This window comes from Eschrichtius robustus, chromosome 14 (genome assembly GCF_028021215.1).
Source record: "Eschrichtius robustus isolate mEscRob2 chromosome 14, mEscRob2.pri, whole genome shotgun sequence".
Classification (NCBI taxonomy): Eukaryota; Metazoa; Chordata; class Mammalia; order Artiodactyla; family Eschrichtiidae; genus Eschrichtius; species Eschrichtius robustus.
This window is the reverse complement of record NC_090837.1, coordinates 86,705,076-86,722,496: the sequence shown is the minus strand read 5'-3', so window position 1 is coordinate 86,722,496 and position 17,421 is coordinate 86,705,076. Positions and strand designations below refer to the sequence as shown.

The 17,421-nt window shown below is 44.1% G+C and overlaps 1 protein-coding gene across 6 annotated transcripts in view; it reads right to left on the bottom strand.

Annotated features, from left to right (window-relative positions):
- Window positions 1-16,767, bottom strand: part of ZCCHC2 (zinc finger CCHC-type containing 2) — a 56,682-nt gene extending 39,915 nt beyond the window's left edge. For 5 of the 6 annotated variants that reach the window (XR_011076290.1, XR_011076289.1, XM_068563327.1 and 2 more), the window contains exons 1-3: window positions 15,829-16,767; window positions 3,239-3,350; window positions 566-642 (exon numbers count right to left, since the gene is read on the bottom strand). Coding sequence is in view for 4 of the 6 variants with exons in the window: in XM_068563327.1 (XP_068419428.1) it covers window positions 566-642; window positions 3,239-3,350; window positions 15,829-16,767 (1,128 nt within the window). In the remaining 2 variants the exon portion in view is untranslated. The remainder of the gene's footprint in view (window positions 1-565; window positions 643-3,238; window positions 3,351-15,828) is intronic. The other variant, XM_068563329.1, reaches the window with a different exon arrangement.
- Window positions 16,768-17,421: the final 654 nt, after the last annotated feature.

The window sequence follows — 17,421 nt, the reverse complement described above, 5'->3', positions numbered from 1 at the left end:
GCTTGACAGCGAAGCCCGAGCAGGGGGGAAGGAAGACGTGGACACGGAATCCACATCACAGTCAACAGGCAAAGAGGAGCCGTGGGGACTAAGAGAGCTGGGCTCTGCACTTAATCAGAAAGCCGTGTGAAGGACAGAATGACAGCAGAGCAAGCAGAGATAAGAAAAGCCAACAAAGGCCAGAAAATCAAAGCCTCGGAGAAAGAAGAGGAGGAGAAAAATACCAGGAAAAGACAATGCCTGTGATCTTGATTTTTAAAAATACTGGTGAATGTTTACTTTCACTTTTTAAAGATATATCTTACACCTTAAATCTAAGGCTCTTATTTCTTTTTAATAAAACTGTCAGAGTAACTTTAATGTGATACAATTTTTAACACTTGGCAAACCATGCAGTATATACTGAAAACAGTACATTCCCTTAACTAAGACAAACACAGACATGTGTATAGCTTCCCTTAAATTAGCAAACCTGCCATTAAGTTTTTCCAAAGATCAATTTTCATTCCTTCCAAAAGATCATTTAACATAGTATGAGATATCTTTTTGGGTGAGAGTAGCTTACTTTGAAGGTGTACTCCCAATATTTGTCAGCCCTTTTTCTCTGGACTCCTTTCAACATTATCTTCTCAATGTGTACAGCTGAAAGAAAGAAAACATGCTGACTTGTTCTACAGAGACTAGATACATATTTCAGTTACCCAACCTGACAAAGCCAAACGATTAAGCTATTTATCTTCATCTTTACTACTAGCCTTAATCATGAAATAAAACAAAAAAACCCAGAAGCACAGCAATGTGCTGTCCATTCATGAAGTAATTTATTTCTATATCCACTAAGCATGCTGAGTGGCTGAAGTCATTTCAAGCACTCTGCTAAGCACCAAAGATAAATAATAAAAGGCGCCCGCAGTGAAGATTATTGTTCTAGATGAAATCTTCAGAACTGTTAATTCAGATTACCACAAATACAGCACTTTAGAGTCATTCAGTTATTTATGCATATTAGGTGTAAACTAGAAAATGTTTTTTTGTTTTTTTGTTTTTTAATTGGGGGGAAAAAACCCTTCAAAAGTAATATGAACTGGTAAAAATTTCCTTCCAATTGAGAATTTAAAAATTGTTTTTCTCGAATGTGACCCTTAATATCATAACAGTAACACAAACTTAACATTATAACGAACTATGATGGTTCACTGCAGCAAAATTTTTCACAATTTATTATACAGATAAAATAGTGATTATAAATTACATTAATGGCTTAAGAACAATTACTCTGAATTGAATTAGATAAGATGGTCAGCTTACTCGTCAAGTAATAAGCAAAAGTGCAAATCCCCAAACTACTCATTTCATACATCCTTCAGTAAAAGTTATCACCTTAGCAAGCAAATCTCTTTACAAATTGAAAAGAGCCAGTCTACTAAGCATAATGTAAGGACTTAAGGAAAAAAAAAAAAAAAAAGATTGTTGCTCACGGTGTAAGTAGAAGAAATAGTCATGAAGATGATAAAGGTCACAGGTAAGAAGTTAGGAAAGTGACTCAACAGAAGGTCACTGTTGGATTCGGGGGACAGGAGATGGAGAAGAAAAGGGAAGGACTCACTCTGCCTTAAAAGAAGAAGTTAAAATAGGCGAAGTAGAATGTACAAAGTAACAAAAGCATACAGGAAGAATTAAGACTGCTGTAGATCACAGAAGGTGGGCACTGAGAAAGCAGGAAACATAAGATTACAGAAATTTGCTGGTAAACAGGCATAATAAACTAAGGAGATACCATTACCAGTATTTTGTGTTAACTTTCCAAATCTATAGTGTTTGGTGGCCTGCTTCTGGGCCAATTTCCCTTGGTGGGTGAGAAATGTTGAGAATGGGACCAAAGAAAATCTCAGAAGCCCGGTGAGAAGCCTTCAATTGCTCACAACTGCTGCAGTATGATAAAGGCCAAAGTGGGGAAGGGAGAGTCTGCTGTTTCCAAAAGCTGTTCTATTAAATTATGTGAAGGATGATGCTATTAAATAAAAACCACCTGAACTAATCAATGTTCCAAAATATGAAGCAGCTTTACTTCTAGGGAAGGGGACCACTGGGGCAGTGTGGGTACGGGAACACGGCTATGGCTTCAGCCTTGATTTCAAGTTATACCTGCTGTGATCTATCAGAATCAAGATGAGGAAAACAAAGGGGTATGTGGTGAGGAATGGCTGATAACGGGAGATCCCCTAACCCTCATAAATTAAAACTGAAAAGCATGGACTGTGTACCTTTGTTTACAAATTAAGAATAAAGGAAAAACCATCTATGAGTACCACATTACAGTTAATTGTTACCTTTTTGATGTAGTCTTTATGTTTTATTTTTTTAATATCTTTACTTTTTTTAAAAAAAGGACCTTCACTGCAAAACCAAACTCTGCTTTAGGTTACTGGTAGGCTCACTGGGCCTGGCTGAAGCAGTTCATTCGTGACTCGAGTAGTTTAATAGTCTTGAATAGAAGTGGTAATTCTGTAAACATTTTCTAAACATTAAACATTCACACCTATTTTTCCTCCGTGAAGAAAAATGCATGACACAAAAGGATTATTACTGGAATGAAAAGGAAGCAAAATGACATCAATTCAAAGCTGCTATAACTGAGTGTGATGCTCAGTGTACACCCTTCACCCTTCCGAGGCCGCCCGGGTGGCAGTCTACATCTGCCATTTCAGACTTCCCTCAATACAGGCTAACGGGCTCCCCAGAGGCGAGGAGAAGAGAGTATCTGAACTCATTTCTCCTCAGGTGGCAACGTCCTTTCACTCTTCCACCCGGTCCTCCCGAAAACTGCATTACTGCAGGAAGAACGGGCTTGTAAGGAATGCCTTCACTCTCTTGCAGCGAACTTCCGTACAATTAATTTCTTCAGTAGACACCAAGCACATTCTACAGATAAAGCACTAGGCTAATACTCTGGGAGTAGGTTAAGGTCTTCGTCCTCCAGAAGTATGCAATCAGACTTAAGACAAGGGACCACAAGGCAGAACCAAGTCAGCGTGGACTGGGACAGGCCAGGGGCTGCAGAGCCAGAGCCCAGACACAGACTCAAGGAAGTGGGAGGGCTGGCATTTGAGCTAAACCCAGGACCTGGCGGATTTCTCTACTTCAAAAAGGAGAAAGAGGAGTGAGTTAACCAATGTCAATAGCACTCTGCAATCTTTTCGTGTACAGATGTTTTAAAGTTAGGAAAAATACAGCATACCTTCTCGCTGGGTTCTATGAGGTGCCACAGTAAGTCCATCATGAGGTATCGGGGCTTGTTCCATTAAACTGGCCTCATTACTTTGCATATAATCACCATGAGCAGAGTCATTCTAGAGGAGAAAGAGGGGCACATGTTAATCTATATCAGAGACTAAGAATAGCGAATGGCACAAAAATAAACCAGATTAAAGTCTTACTTTTAATAGCAATAATTTTAATAGCAATTTTTAGAGATAAAATAGGTGATTACACATTAAGAGCAGAAAGGTACAGTGTCAGAGCAGTGGGGAAAGAAGTATCAATATTTATCTTCATTTAATGGCAATATTCTATCCATTATTCACTGTCCCAGTTTCTTGGGACAGCTTGCAAACTGCTATTCAGAACTGCCAATGATGTCAGTTCTTTACCAAAGTGAACCAGGATCGAAGGAATAAATATAAAAAGATGGTACCCTTTATGCTATTCCCCAGATGTAAGGGTATTTGTATTTTTTACATAATTATGCAATTTTTATTCATTACTTGGTCTTAGTGACAGTCTAACAAGATGCTTTGTTAGGAAAAAGTTTTTTAAAAGGTATCATCAATACACAATTCTAAACAAGAATGTGTGTGGACAATGCGTTTACTATTAATGTTAAACCATCTAATAGCAACTGGGTGCTCTAAATCTGAATTTGCTCAGCCAATCACTACTATTAGTGAACTAGAGGTAAGTTTTACCCCAGAACTGCTACTTGGAGTAATGAAGAGCATGCTAATCTTACACACAGCGCTCAGAATTCAAGTATTGTCTTGTATATATTGTTACTATAACCCACTGGGTAAGCCAAAAATTAAAACAGCTTTAACACAATTCTTTATCACAACTCACACCTTATCCTCCCCTTTATGTTCAGAATCTCAAAACACTACTCAGACCAAAATTATCTCAGTTACAGGAACCAATTACAATTTCGCAAATCTGCAATAAATAATATACATTAATTTTTTTAACTGTATAAAGAAATGAAGTAAACAGAAGACCCTAAACTTTCCAAGAATCCTAATTTAAAGACACAGAGAATGGACTTGAGGACACGGGGAGGGGGAAGGGTAAGCTGGGACGAAGTGAGAGAGTAGCATGGACATATATACACCACCAAATGTAAAATAGATAGCTAGTCGGAAGCAGCCACATAGCACAGGGAGATCAGCTCGGTGCTTTGTGACCACCTAGAGGGGTGGGATAGGGAGGGTTGGAGGGAGACGCAAGAGGGAGGAGAAATGGGGATAAATGTATATGTATAGCTGATTCACTTTGTTATACAGCAGAAACTAACACGCCATTGTAAAGCAATTATACTCCAATAAAGATGTTTAAAAAATATATTTTGTTCTATAGTCTCATCATTCATCCTGGCCTGTCAATGAGTATGGGTTGCCAGTTGACACCTCTATTTCTAGGAATAAGGCATCATAATAGATACTCTTGGGAGCAAAGCTTCAGCCTTGCAGTATGTCTTGTTCTAGAAACCCAAGGAAATAAAGACTGTCTACACAGAAACACTTAAGAAGGAGAGCACCGACCTCTTAAGTCAACATCCAACTTTCGAATGGCATTCACCAACTTTCAATATTACTGAATAAAAAAAAGGGGATACAGGAATTCTTCCAACAATAACAAAATCATGTATTTCCTAACCCAAACCATATAATCATTTACTACAAAGTAATACAACCACATTGGCCTAAAATTGCTGTAAATACTTCAAAAATCAAAATAAATAAAGCACTGTAATCCTCTCAAATACTTGTGTAAATTGGAAGTTTAGCTGAATAGGTCAACCATTTTATATAGAGTATTTTCCACACTGTTCATATGTAGTTCATGAATTAAAAATAACACCTTTAAATATAAATGAATGCAAAATATAAAAGAAACAACAGTTTTCATTAGGGAAATGCGAAGCAAAACTACAATGAGATACCACTTCATACCCATCAGAATGGCTATTATCCAAAAAACGGACAAGTACTGGTGAAGATTTGGAGAAATTGGAGCCCCTGTGCATTGCTGATGGGAGAGTAAAACAGTGCAGCCACTGTGGAAGACAGTACAGCAGTTCCTCAAAAAAATAAAATTATCATATGATCCAGCAATTCCACTCCTAGGTATAAACCCAAAAGAACTGAAAGCAGAGGCTCAAGCAGATAATTAGTACTCCAATGTTCATAGCAGCATTATGCACAATAGCCAAAAGGTGGAAACAATTCAAATGTCCACTGATGAACAGATAAACAAAATGTGGTATATATACAACTGAACATTACTCAGCCTTAAAAAGGAATAAAATTGACACATGGATGAATCTTGAGGGCATTATGCTAAGTGAAATAAGCCAGACACAAGAAGACAAATACTGTATGATTCTACTTATATGGGGTACCTCAGAGTAGTCAAATTCATGGAGAAAGTAGAATGGTGGCTACCAGGGGCTTCAGAGAGAGGGGAATGAGGGGTAGCTGCTTAATGGATACAGAGGTTCAGTGTGGGATAAAAGAAAAGTTCTGGAGATGGATGGTGGTGATGGTTGCACAACAGTGTGAACGTACTTACTGCCACTGAACTGTACGCTCAAAAAAGGTTAAAACAGCAAATTTTGTTATTATATTTTACCACAATAAAAAATTAAGAAGAATAATTTTATCATGCTGTCTCCACAAATTTTATATTGAAACAACTGTGTGAAAGTAGTTTGCTTCACAATCAAAATCACATTTTTAAAGCCTGAAGTTACTTTAAAGAACACAATTTAACAACCAAGTAAAAAGGCTCCTAGTTTAATAAGATAGGCAGAAAAATGGTATTTGAGTTTCTGTCCAAGGACCTAAGTTCGTCAACCCATGAAATATCTACTAATTAAGTTTTCTGCCCCCTCCCAACACCAAGTCTCAGCATGTACCAATGCTATAAAATCATTTAGACTAAATTTAGAAACTATAAAATTTTAAATTTTATTAACAAAAATTTAACGCCTCATGAACTACAGAGATCAGAATCACGGTGTTTATTGGTCCCAGCGTGAACGGGGGTCGGTTCTGCCGTCTCCCCTCTCCATGTCACGTGTGCTTTCCTCTGTGTAGAAGAAGGTGCCATAAAATCTGAAAACTAGTGGTTCAATGGAACCGTACAGGAAGGAATTATGCCCACTTTTTCTATTAAGTTCAGATTCCCATGCAAATGCAATATAGATGACATGCCAGAATTGGCATTTTACAAAAAGAATCAGGACCAAGTGGAAAGTGGGAGAATTTTCTCTGCTTGGATTAAGAAGACGAAGTTTAAAAATTCTAAGCCGGCAAAAGAATGCACAGGAACAAAAAGAGCATTAGTATGTGTGTGCCCTTCTCCTTTCTATAACTCATTTGAGTGTGTAAAGCCTTTTCTGACCTATGGCGTGCTCCTGGTTAGCTCAAATCCACATGTCATGTAATGTATCTCATTCATTCTAGAGATTGCTCAGATTTCAATTTTACACATGTAGAGCCATCACAATTACATACTTGCGATCTCTTAAATGTGGAGAAAGTTTGTGAAATAGTCAAGTGACTGGACAGTCCTAAAAAGACTCTTCTCTGAAAACACATCATTGGAACAAAAATCACACTGGTCTCATTTTACTTTAACAAAGGTCAAACTGTAGGTAGAGTTTATTTTAGCTCATCTACCAATGTTCTAAACGTTTCCTCTAGTCCTTTGATGCGGACTGTACATTTTAAAATACCAAGACATTCTTTCTAAGAAAGAAACAAAAAACAAAAGCAGAAAATGAATTTCTTAGTTTGTTTTTTTTTTTTACTAATTTTACTAACTTCAGAAGTTTTTACACTCATCACATCAGACTTAGAATTTAACACTAGTATATAAAACAACAACACCCTATTAAGTTTTTGTGGTACAGGAAAGATAGCCAAAAATACTTTTGATACTCCTCCCACTGAAAGGTGGGTCTAATTCCCCAACCAGTGGATCTGGGCTGACTTTAGAGAACTGACTGACCAGTAGGATGGGATGGAAGGGATGTTCCGGGATGGCTATGGATAGGTCATAAGAAGCCTTGCAGCTGGGCCTCTGGGAACACTTGCTCTTGGAGTCCTGAGCCAGCCTGTGAGGAGTGCAATTCCCCTGAGGCTGCCGTGCCAGAGACCATGCAGAGAGAGGAGAGGGGGAGAGATGCCCCCAGTCCCCAGCTGTGTCTCCAGACATCCTGGAGTAGAGACAAGTCGCCCCTGCTGTTAGTTACCTGTCTAAATTCCTGGGCCACAGAATTATGAGAAATAATAACAAAATGGCTGTTGCTTTAAGCCACTAAGTTTTGGGGTAATCTGTTACAGTTCTAGGTTTCAGACTCTCTTCTTTAAATAACCAGGGTTGTACCTAAAGCATATGCTATTATTTAAGCAAGATTCATAGAAAGTCTTCCTGTGAATGTCAGAAAATGATTCATTATTAGAAACATTACTGAGATGTCAAATTTCATCTATTTTGGTAGAAAAAGAGGGAAGAAGCTGAGGTGAATTTAAGAATTATTGTCTGTCTCTTTAATTGAGAGGATGTGGTAGGAAAGCAGATATCTGTCTCATCTTTGCTCAATGAAACAGTATAACCCAACCCAAAGAAATGCCTTGAATCAATCTACAGCATCTGATAAAAGGCAAGTTCTGGTGTGAGAAGAAACATGGATGGCAAATGTATTGCAGTTATGCCGCAAAGAACAAAACTGACCCAACAGTGCAGAAAGGAGGGAGCAATGAATCAGCAGCTTAGAAACAGTATGCCATGGATTTCTGCTATGATCATGGACTCACTTTCTAGGTGATTTACTGTTTAACTAGAAATGTGCGCATAAGGTGATTCAGCAAGACGAGTGTGGTAGAATTCACTATGTTAAAGCATGGGTAAGCGCGCTCTAGTTATTGAATGTGGGAGGAAGTGCTAAACTATGTACTGAATCCGTGTATACACTTTGCCATCACAGCGCACAGACAAGACCTGGCTCTCTTAAGTTCTTCCTAACACGACATCTCTGAACTGACAGTGGCTACCTGTATAGAGTAGGAGTGGCCTGGAACTGGGTGCAGCAAACAAAGATGGGAGTGGGAAACTTGATTCACTGTAACTTTCTATGTATGCTGGGGAGCTCTGAATTTATTACAAATAAAAAACCTTAAAATTGTCGATGTCATCGTCTTTTCTAGAGAACTGAACTTGTAGGATGCACAATTAGGGAAGATCTAGCAGAAGAACCCTGATACAAAAGCTTACTGGGGATGAGGAGAGTAGAGAATGAAAGAAGTGAGGGCAGCAGTTTTTACCCGAGAACCAGCATGGATGTGTGTGATGTTTATGAAACTCCCTTTGTGTTTCTGCTCTTTGAACCTCAATAGCGCCATCTGTAGTTGACAGGTGGACTGGTGAAAAAATATAAACTGTATTGGACCACAAAGCTACAAAGGTATAGAATGCAGGGAGTAGTGGTAATGGCTTCCAGCCTAGACCAAAGCTGGGGTACCCCCCTCTTTAACATCAGCGTCTGTTTCCTTTACCAACCTTCTTGCTCTCCTACCTGAGAAGGGGAAAGATCTCTTCTTTTACCCTGGAATTAGGAGGCTGAACAAGAACTGCTACATCCCTGGGCTAGCAGCCCCCAGATCTTTAAAGCCCCACTTTGCGAGCATGTTTCTTAGGTAAGCTGAAAAGAACGCACCCATGAGCATGAGTACAGAAGGATCTAGCGAGGATGTGTCTCTCCTCCGCAGCCCGTATATGACCAAACTGCCCGCTCCTACACAGCCCCACCCCACAGGAGACACCAAAGGATCTTGGCAGGAGGTGAGCCCGGGCTCAGGAGCCTGACCGCCAAATGGCACTGCAGGGACTTCTAGCTGAAGCACAGCCTTCACCCCCAGTGGAGAAATGTTCCTGGGACCGTGTGGAAATTGTAGCTTATAAAGCTTATGAAGCATCCTTGACAGAAAGTGACTTACAGGTCGGTAATTATTAGTGTTGGGAAACACTGCATTAGGACTTGTGCTTAATACCAACTGGGAGCACAGGCACCTTCCCCAAACTAACAAAACCACTCAACATCACCCTCTCTGTAAGTGTTTGACCTCTTTCCTGAGGAAGTCTTCTCCAAGCACCACAGCACTGTGGCTGACACACGACCATGCTGTTCCTTCCAGGACCACTAGAGAATTTCAAGCGTTTGATACCCAAAACAAAAATCCATTATACTGAGGGAACATTATGCTTCTTAACTCTCCCCATTTAAACGTTCCTAACAAGAAACATAAAAACCCCACAGTTCTTAGATTATAAACTGCTCACTTGAGTGACCAAAGTTTTTAACTTTCAGATCATAAGCAAGGTACTATCTCAATTCCACATCTGGCTCCCACCACCCCTCAAGCAAACCACGGGTCAGAGATCAACACTGGGCAACAGTAACTACAACTACCCAAACAATAATACAGTTTGTAAGTTGTGACTTCTTCCGTCCTATCAAAACATCACCCATAGGTTTGCACCAATATGCACCCCTACACACAAAAGCTTAGTTAATTTAGGGAGTGGTGTACATAACACACGACCTGATTTTGAAAGAATAATTAATAAGCACAACTATTCAGCATTCACTCACTGAAGCCTCAGTTCAAATCTATAATGCTCCATGCTTTCTACCTAAAGGAACAATTCCTTCTATTATTTCCAAAACAACTGTGCCTATACTACATGGCTGCAAGTAACCATAAAGTAGCTGATAGTTCACCAACCCCCCCCCCCAAAAAAAATCACTTCCTGATGCACTCTAATTGTCTTAGAGCAATTAATCATAATGGTATTTTTCAGAGCTATATTTGAAATATACTAAGCATAGGAAATTTTGACTGAACACTTACAACATATGCAACGTTGACAAAAAAATGAGACGTCATGCCTGAGTCTTTGGGGAACTTATAAAATTGAACTTCCCCCCTGGATTTTTAAGTTAAAAATAATTCAAAGTTAAAGAAAAAAAAAAAAAGAATCACAGGATACGTGCTGAAATTGTAACACAGAATATACACGCTACTGGAATGCAGAGGCAGCAAAGACTCTTAGGAGAAGATTACCATAGGGACAATTCCAGAGAACAACATGCAAGAAGTGATGGCATGAGTCAGCCTTAAATAAAAGAACAGACGTGAGAGGAAGGAGCAGAAGAAAGATTTTGAGTCCAAAGACCTATTAGAGACCATGTTCCATCAGTCACTGTAAGAAAACGTGATATGATTAAATATTGCTTTAGGAAGATGTATCTGGCAGTGGTATCCAACAGGTAAAAAGTCGGAAGGCTGAAAGCAAGGGAATCAGAGATAAAGGTCCCAGAACAGAATGGTGTCAGCAAGGATGAGAAAAGAGTGGATTCAGCATATGAGGGTGGAGAGGATTAAGATTATCAAGCAAATCAGAGTGACTAGGAATATAATGGTGCCATTGAGAAAACTGGATGAGTCTGGAAGATCTTTTTCTTTTTAACAAATCAGTGATGCATTCTTTTCATACATATGAATTTAAAGTGACAGTGAACATTTCAGGGAGACACACAAATTTCCACCTGCTCCCACTGCAACCAGTTTCTTTCATCTGACCTTCAAGGCCCTCTGCAACCCAACCCCTATCATCTCTTCAGGCTTCTGTATTTCTGTTCATCCACTGCAACCAAATTGTGCCATCCACTCTTGGAACCATCAACAGACAAATGGGTTGACCTATCTCACTCGTGTTTACCAAGCATTTTCATGTACGTTATCACGTTCATCTTCACAGCAGTTACATGCAATAAATGGTGATGAGATCCCCATTCAATACTAGGCAGTCTGAAACTTGAAAAACCAAATAACTTGCAAAAATGACCTCTTCAAAACCTAAACCTGACCTCAAATTATTTCTTGAATGAGCATTAAACAGGCCTAATGAACTAAGACATTTAGAAGGGCATTAAAGCCAAACGTTCCCTGGAGCATAGGAAGAACAGAAGGAAACGGACTACCGAGCGCCCAGCAGCTCTGCCACCTGTGACATAAACACCCGATTAGGCACTTCCCTTCTGGAGTGACTGTCTACACAGCCTGGATGAAGGCGGCTTGTGTAACAAAGCGCTCTCTGTGAAGAAAAGGAGCGCTGTGACAACACAGTCCTCCATAATGGAAACACGGTTGATAAAAGTGAAGCTCAGTCTGCTTTGAGGGTAGTTCAGGCTTTTTTTGCTTTTCTTAAAAAAAAAAAATTAAGCTTAATATTTCTCAAGAAGAACAAAAATATTAAATATGCTTAAACATCAGCCTATTTAATAGCTTCTATAAAAAAGGCATAAAATGTTTAATTATCCATGGATTCCAGGCTGTACTCTGAAATAAACGAAAAATTACATAACTTAACAAAACTGCAAAATAGCTTTACATCATCCTAACTAAATGTGAAAAAGATTTAAGTAGATTATGGTTGCACAGGAGTTCATGATAACCCAAATTCAAAATACGTATTTTCTCTATTCCCATCTCCAAATCCAATATGGGGAAAATACGTATTTTAATGATTTGTGACCCAGAGAAATGCTTCCTTTGGGCTTATCTGTAGCATACCAGATCTTTACAATGTAAGAATTAACAAAACTGCCCCAAATGTGTCTCACACACCAGCTTAATTACTTATCCTTCCTGAACAATCAATTTAGAGGTATGGTAATAGAGAATATAGAAAATACTATTATGTATAGACTTCTATTAGGTTAAAAAAAAAAAAGAAAAGAAAAGAAAACCTACTCCTGAAAACAACTGATGTAACAATCTGGATGGCTGCATCTTAGTGGAAAAGAAAACGCACTGAATGTCATTCTCAAAGAATTTGTGCTCAAGACAGTGTGAATTATTTTGCATCGTATCTCCTTAATTCAATCACCATAACCTTAAGAATAAGTTATTATTCCCATTTTACAGATCAGAGTGAGGCTCACGGATTTAAGTGGCCTGGTTAATATTACGAAGTAAGTGGCAGAGCTGGAATTTAAGCCTCCAAGTCTAGTGCTCTACTAAACATGGCTATCACTCTTCAACGCTTTGATAGCCTCTACAACACACTTCCTGTCCCCTACCCCACAAAAAAATCCACAAAAGGTAATTAAAAACAACAAAAAAAAGATATATATTACATGAGTTAATTTGCAGAAAAATTAATGGTATTTTAACTTACGGTATAAGTGAGATTTTCCCTGAATTCTCCTTACCTGAGAAAACCACTGCAGAGAAAAATGTAAGTAACTGGAGGAGGATACCCAACAGCTCCCATTTGCTACTAAAATAATCACTGCTTTACTGTGATCTTCTAAAAGCCTCTCCCAAAAGGCATTTATTAAGTGAACTGTTTGTATCCTTTGCTGCAGCCAAACCAACCTAAAACTTCCCATAAAAGTCATGGCTAGTATACCCTTACTCCCAACAGAAAATTAAAATTAGTTCTACTTCATCCATTGAGTATAGGTGATGCTTAAAACACTAGTGAAGAAATAGAGGGCTTCCCTGGCGGCGCAGTGGTTGAGAATCTGCCTGCCAATGCAGGGGACACGGGTTCGAGCCCTGGTCTGGGAAGATCCCACATGCCGCGGAGCAACTGGGCCCGTGAGCCACAACTGCTGAGCCTGCGCGTCTGGAGCCTGTGCTCCGCAACAAGAGAGGCCACGATAGTGAGAGGCCCGCGCACCGCGATGAAGAGTGGCCCCCACTTGCCGCAACTAGAGAAAGCCCTAGCACAGAAACGAAGACCCAACATAACAATCAATCAATCAATCAATCAATCAATAAATCTAAAAAAAAAAAATAGAATTATTCCTAAGCAATGAAAAAGTTACAAGTATGGGTCTAAAAGGTTACTTCCGGGGCCAAAAAAGGCTGCCACAAGAACTCCCCTTTGCCATTCCCAGAGGGCACCATGCAATCCACCGGGTTCTTCGCTCGACCCTGCGTCTCCGCCTCGCCCAGCGAAGGCCTAAGGGACACCCCCTTGGAAGCGCGGCCCGTCCTCAGCCCGCTCCCTCGGGGGCGGGGCCAGTGCCAGTCACGTGGGAGGCGCGCGGCCGCCATCTTACAGGGCGGGGGAGGGGAGGAGCCCCGCAGGACGGGCCCCCAGTCGCCGTCCGCCGGTCGGCGGCGGCGCGTTACCGCGCAGCCCGCGGGCGCGAGCCTCGGGCACCTCCCTGCAGACTCGGAGGTGGGCCGTCCCTCCCCCGAGTGCATCGACGGCGCAAGGCCGCGGAACAGCTGGGTTGGACTGCAGTGAACAGGGATTGAAATCAATCCACCCCCATCTGCCGCCTCTAGAGAGAGAGCCTGGGAGCAATAAGATCCGCGGAAATGTCTTCAAGGCCAGAACAAGCCACAGCTGAGGGGCTCCGAGTACACGCCAACCAGCAGAAAGTGTGGGGCAGTAACAATTTAGTGAGACGTAAGTGACTTGTTAACGGTAACCCTAAACAACTACTGGAGAAAAAAAGTTCATCACAACACCAACGTCTAGAAATAGCTTTCAGTGTCACCTGTAGTGTGTGTATCCCCTATTATTTATTCCCCCACTTCTACTGATGGCCACAGCACAAGGCACTGCCTGAGAAGTAATGATGTGCTGAAATTAATGGCAGGATGCCCAGCCTCACTTTGTCCACTCTTCCCAGCACTCACTGGTTGCCAGAAAAGGCCACACACTGCAGTCAAGATAAAAATTTCATTACTGTGGTTTTCATGCTTCTCTCTCCTTGTCTAGTCACCTTCCAACACACTATAAGTAAATTTTAAAGGCAAAAAAAAAGACTCAGCATTTAAAACCAGAAATCGGTTACCCTTGTTGGAATGATACGAATGGAATAATATAAACTGCTCCACTGTGGGGCATTTTGATTATATCTACACTCTAAGGTTATCTTTACAATATATACTATTACAAGAAAAAAAATTTTTTTTAAGATATATAAGTACTGCTTCTGAGTTCAGACTTGCTTCTCTAAATTTAATGACGGGCGCAGGATTTTTTTGGAATTATTTTAGTGAGTAGGCTGAAGAAGAGTGGTAAGGGCTTATACCATCAGTATACACAGTTGCATGCTAGTAGTAAATAGACATTGGAAGATAATATTTCAAGCTCACCAAGAAAATTCTGGATACTAGCGTTACTACATCTGAGTTTGATAAAGTATGTCCTAAAATGTGAGTTAGTCACCTCACAGAAGCCTCGTTTTAAAAAGGAGGGGTTCAGCCTAGATTATCCCTAAATCCCTTCCAGCCCCCAAATTCCTTTGATTCTATGGGTGCTGAGTCCACACAGCCAGTAGGGAAATACAATGCCCAGTTTTAATTCCAAGGTATTGAACGGCAGCAGATATATAAGTTGAATTAACTTTCAAGCAAGGAGTGAAAAAACTCCCCCTTTCCAATATATCATCCTGGAGATCACCCAAGTTGAAAAACATGGCATCCAAATAAATACTTTTTAAATAGTTGTGAACCACGAAAATAAACTTACTGTTCGGGTTTTACTCTAAATAAAAGCTATTACTCCATAAAATTGTGACGCTCAAGGACTTTATATTGGGCCTAGATTATTATTAAATTGCTTTCGTGGCCATATAAAATTATTTTCTTTAATGTTTGCGACAAATGACGTATCTTAATTCTCGTCTTCTACACTTTGGCGCTTAGTAACTTTTTAGAAAACACTTATGCCTCAGCAAAGGACCAACAAACATCCCCGTACCCAAATGTGTAAGCACAACTCAAACCCGTTAGAAACCAGGACACGCCAGAGGCAAAGGGCATAACCAACCGCCCCAGGAGGGGTTTCTTTACCCAGACAACCTGCGCCACGACTTATCTAATTTGAGTCATTTCGCGGGTCTCCACATCTGACGTTTTTCTGGGAACATGAAGTTCTCTGAGCAGGAGCCAAAAGACCCTACGACTCCCTTTAACTCAGGCATACACTGAGCAAAAAGAGCCCCTCTGTATCAAAGACAGGGCCACACGCCGGGAGCGCACCTTTAGGACGCCTCACCGAGGGGCCAGGCAGAGCTTTACAACGTGACCTGAGCGCCAGGAAAGGGAAAGCTCAGCCCAGGGCTAACTGCGGCCAACACACAGGCTCCCCTAGCGCTTCGCCTTTCCCAACACGTCGAGATGCTCAAAGCCAAAAAGGTCCCGAGACCCTTCATCCGAGAGGGGAACGGGGCTGAGAGCTCCACGTTTTCCGTGGCAACTCCGGCACGGAAGAGACTTCTAGAGCATTCTGTTATGGCGGGTACCCGTGTGTGTAGGGGCGGGGTGGGGGGGGGGGCGGAGTGCAACTGAGCGGCCCAGCAAAACGCAGATTAGTGCTCTGGGGCTGGGAGCCTGGGCTGGGGATGCCGAGCCACCTGCGCCGGGGTGAGGCTCGGCCAAGGGGCGTCCGAAAGGCAGGCGGGGGAGGCCGCCGGGGCAGTGACCGCCCCGCGGGCGCAGGGAGGCTGGCGCGCCTTACCTGGGCCCTGGGGCCGGCAAAGTTGCACGGCTCCGCCTCCCCGTCTTCGGGGCTCCGGCGGAGCGCGGCGCGGAGCCTCTCCAGGTGCTCCCTCAGGGTGACCCGCTGGTGGAAGGAGAACGCCGGGTGCAGCGAGGCCATGGTGAAGAGCAGCAGCAGTTCCTCCTGGGCCCTGAAGCCCAGCCCGCCTCCGGGCTGAGGCTCGGCGCCGCCGCCTTCCGGGCCGGAGCCGTCCTTCTCGGCGTCCTCCTCGTTGTCGCCGTCCTCTCCGGGCTCGTCCTCCGCGCCGCCCCGCGAGACGTCGCCCCGGGCCGCGCGCAGGCTCTTTAGCACCGAGTCCACCTGGGGCAGGAGGCGGTGCAGGCGGCCGGCGGCCTCACGGTTCTCGGAACCCAGCAGCGCCAGGTAGACGATGAGGCGCGAGCGCACGGCGGGCTCTCGGAAGTCGGCCAGCGGCCCCGGGTCCGAGAGGCCGTTGGCCTTGGCCTCCGAGTCGCGCAGGTAGTGGTAGTCCTTGCGCGCCAAGTCCTCCAGGCACGAGCCGAGGAAGCGCAGCTCCAGCGGGTTGCACAGGTCCAGCAGCCCGCACATGAACTCCAGGCGCTGCGCCGAGCCCAGCACCAGCCCGAACCACTCATACACCCGCTCCTGCTCGCGCAGCGCCGCCGTGGGCCCGCCGCCGCCGCTCGGCATGCCCGCCCCCGCCGCCGATCCGCCAGCAACAGGCTGCCCGAGCCCCCCGGGTGGCGGCGGCGGCTGTGGCGGGGGGCCCCGCGGCGGGCCCGAGAGCGGCGGCGGCGGCGGCGGTGGGGGACGGCAGTCGCGGCGGCGGCGCGGCGGCGCCTTCGCGCCTGGCCGCGCGTCCGCCTCGGGCTCCTCCGCCTCGGGCGGCGGCTCCGCGGGGTGCGTCGGCTTCAGCGGCAGCTTCATCCTCAGCATCCTCGGCTAAGGCGGTGCGGACATGCGAGCGGGGGCGGGAGGGAGGGGCCAGGAGGAGGGGCGGGGGCCGAGGCGGCGGCGCGGCCGTCAGGAGCGGGGCCCCTCCATGCCGCCAAGGGAGGGCCGGGGGCGGGTCTCGGCCGGCAAGGGGGGCGGTGGCCAGCCGGCGGGGTCGCCGGCGTAGTCTTCCCGGGCCGGAGGCGGGGCGTGCCCGCAGTGACTCCTCCCCCCTGGGCTCCGCGCCGGGTGCGGGTGGGAGAGAGCAAGCGAGCGAGCGTGTCCTCCTTCCGCCTTCCTCTCCCGTCGTCCGCACTGGGCTGTGGCGGCGGTACCTGAGCGGTTCCCTCGCGAACCGGTGCGGGCCGAGCGGCTGGGAGAAGAGGAGGAGCGGCTGGTCCGGGCGGAGACGCTTGCGGGCTCCACTCAGGCACTTCAGCCAATCAGCAGCCCGAACCAATGGTTGCGTAGATCTCCCCGCCCCCGGGGCCCGCCTCTCTCCGAGAAGCCACGCCCAACTGCCCTCTAGGCGCCTGCCCTCTGGACGGCTTCCGCGTGGTCCTAATGTCTGGTGGTTGCCTGCGGGTCGTGGGGAGGACGCAGTGGGACCGTGGGTGGCGGCTAGATGGGCAGGAGCGCAGCGAGGAGGGTGCAAGG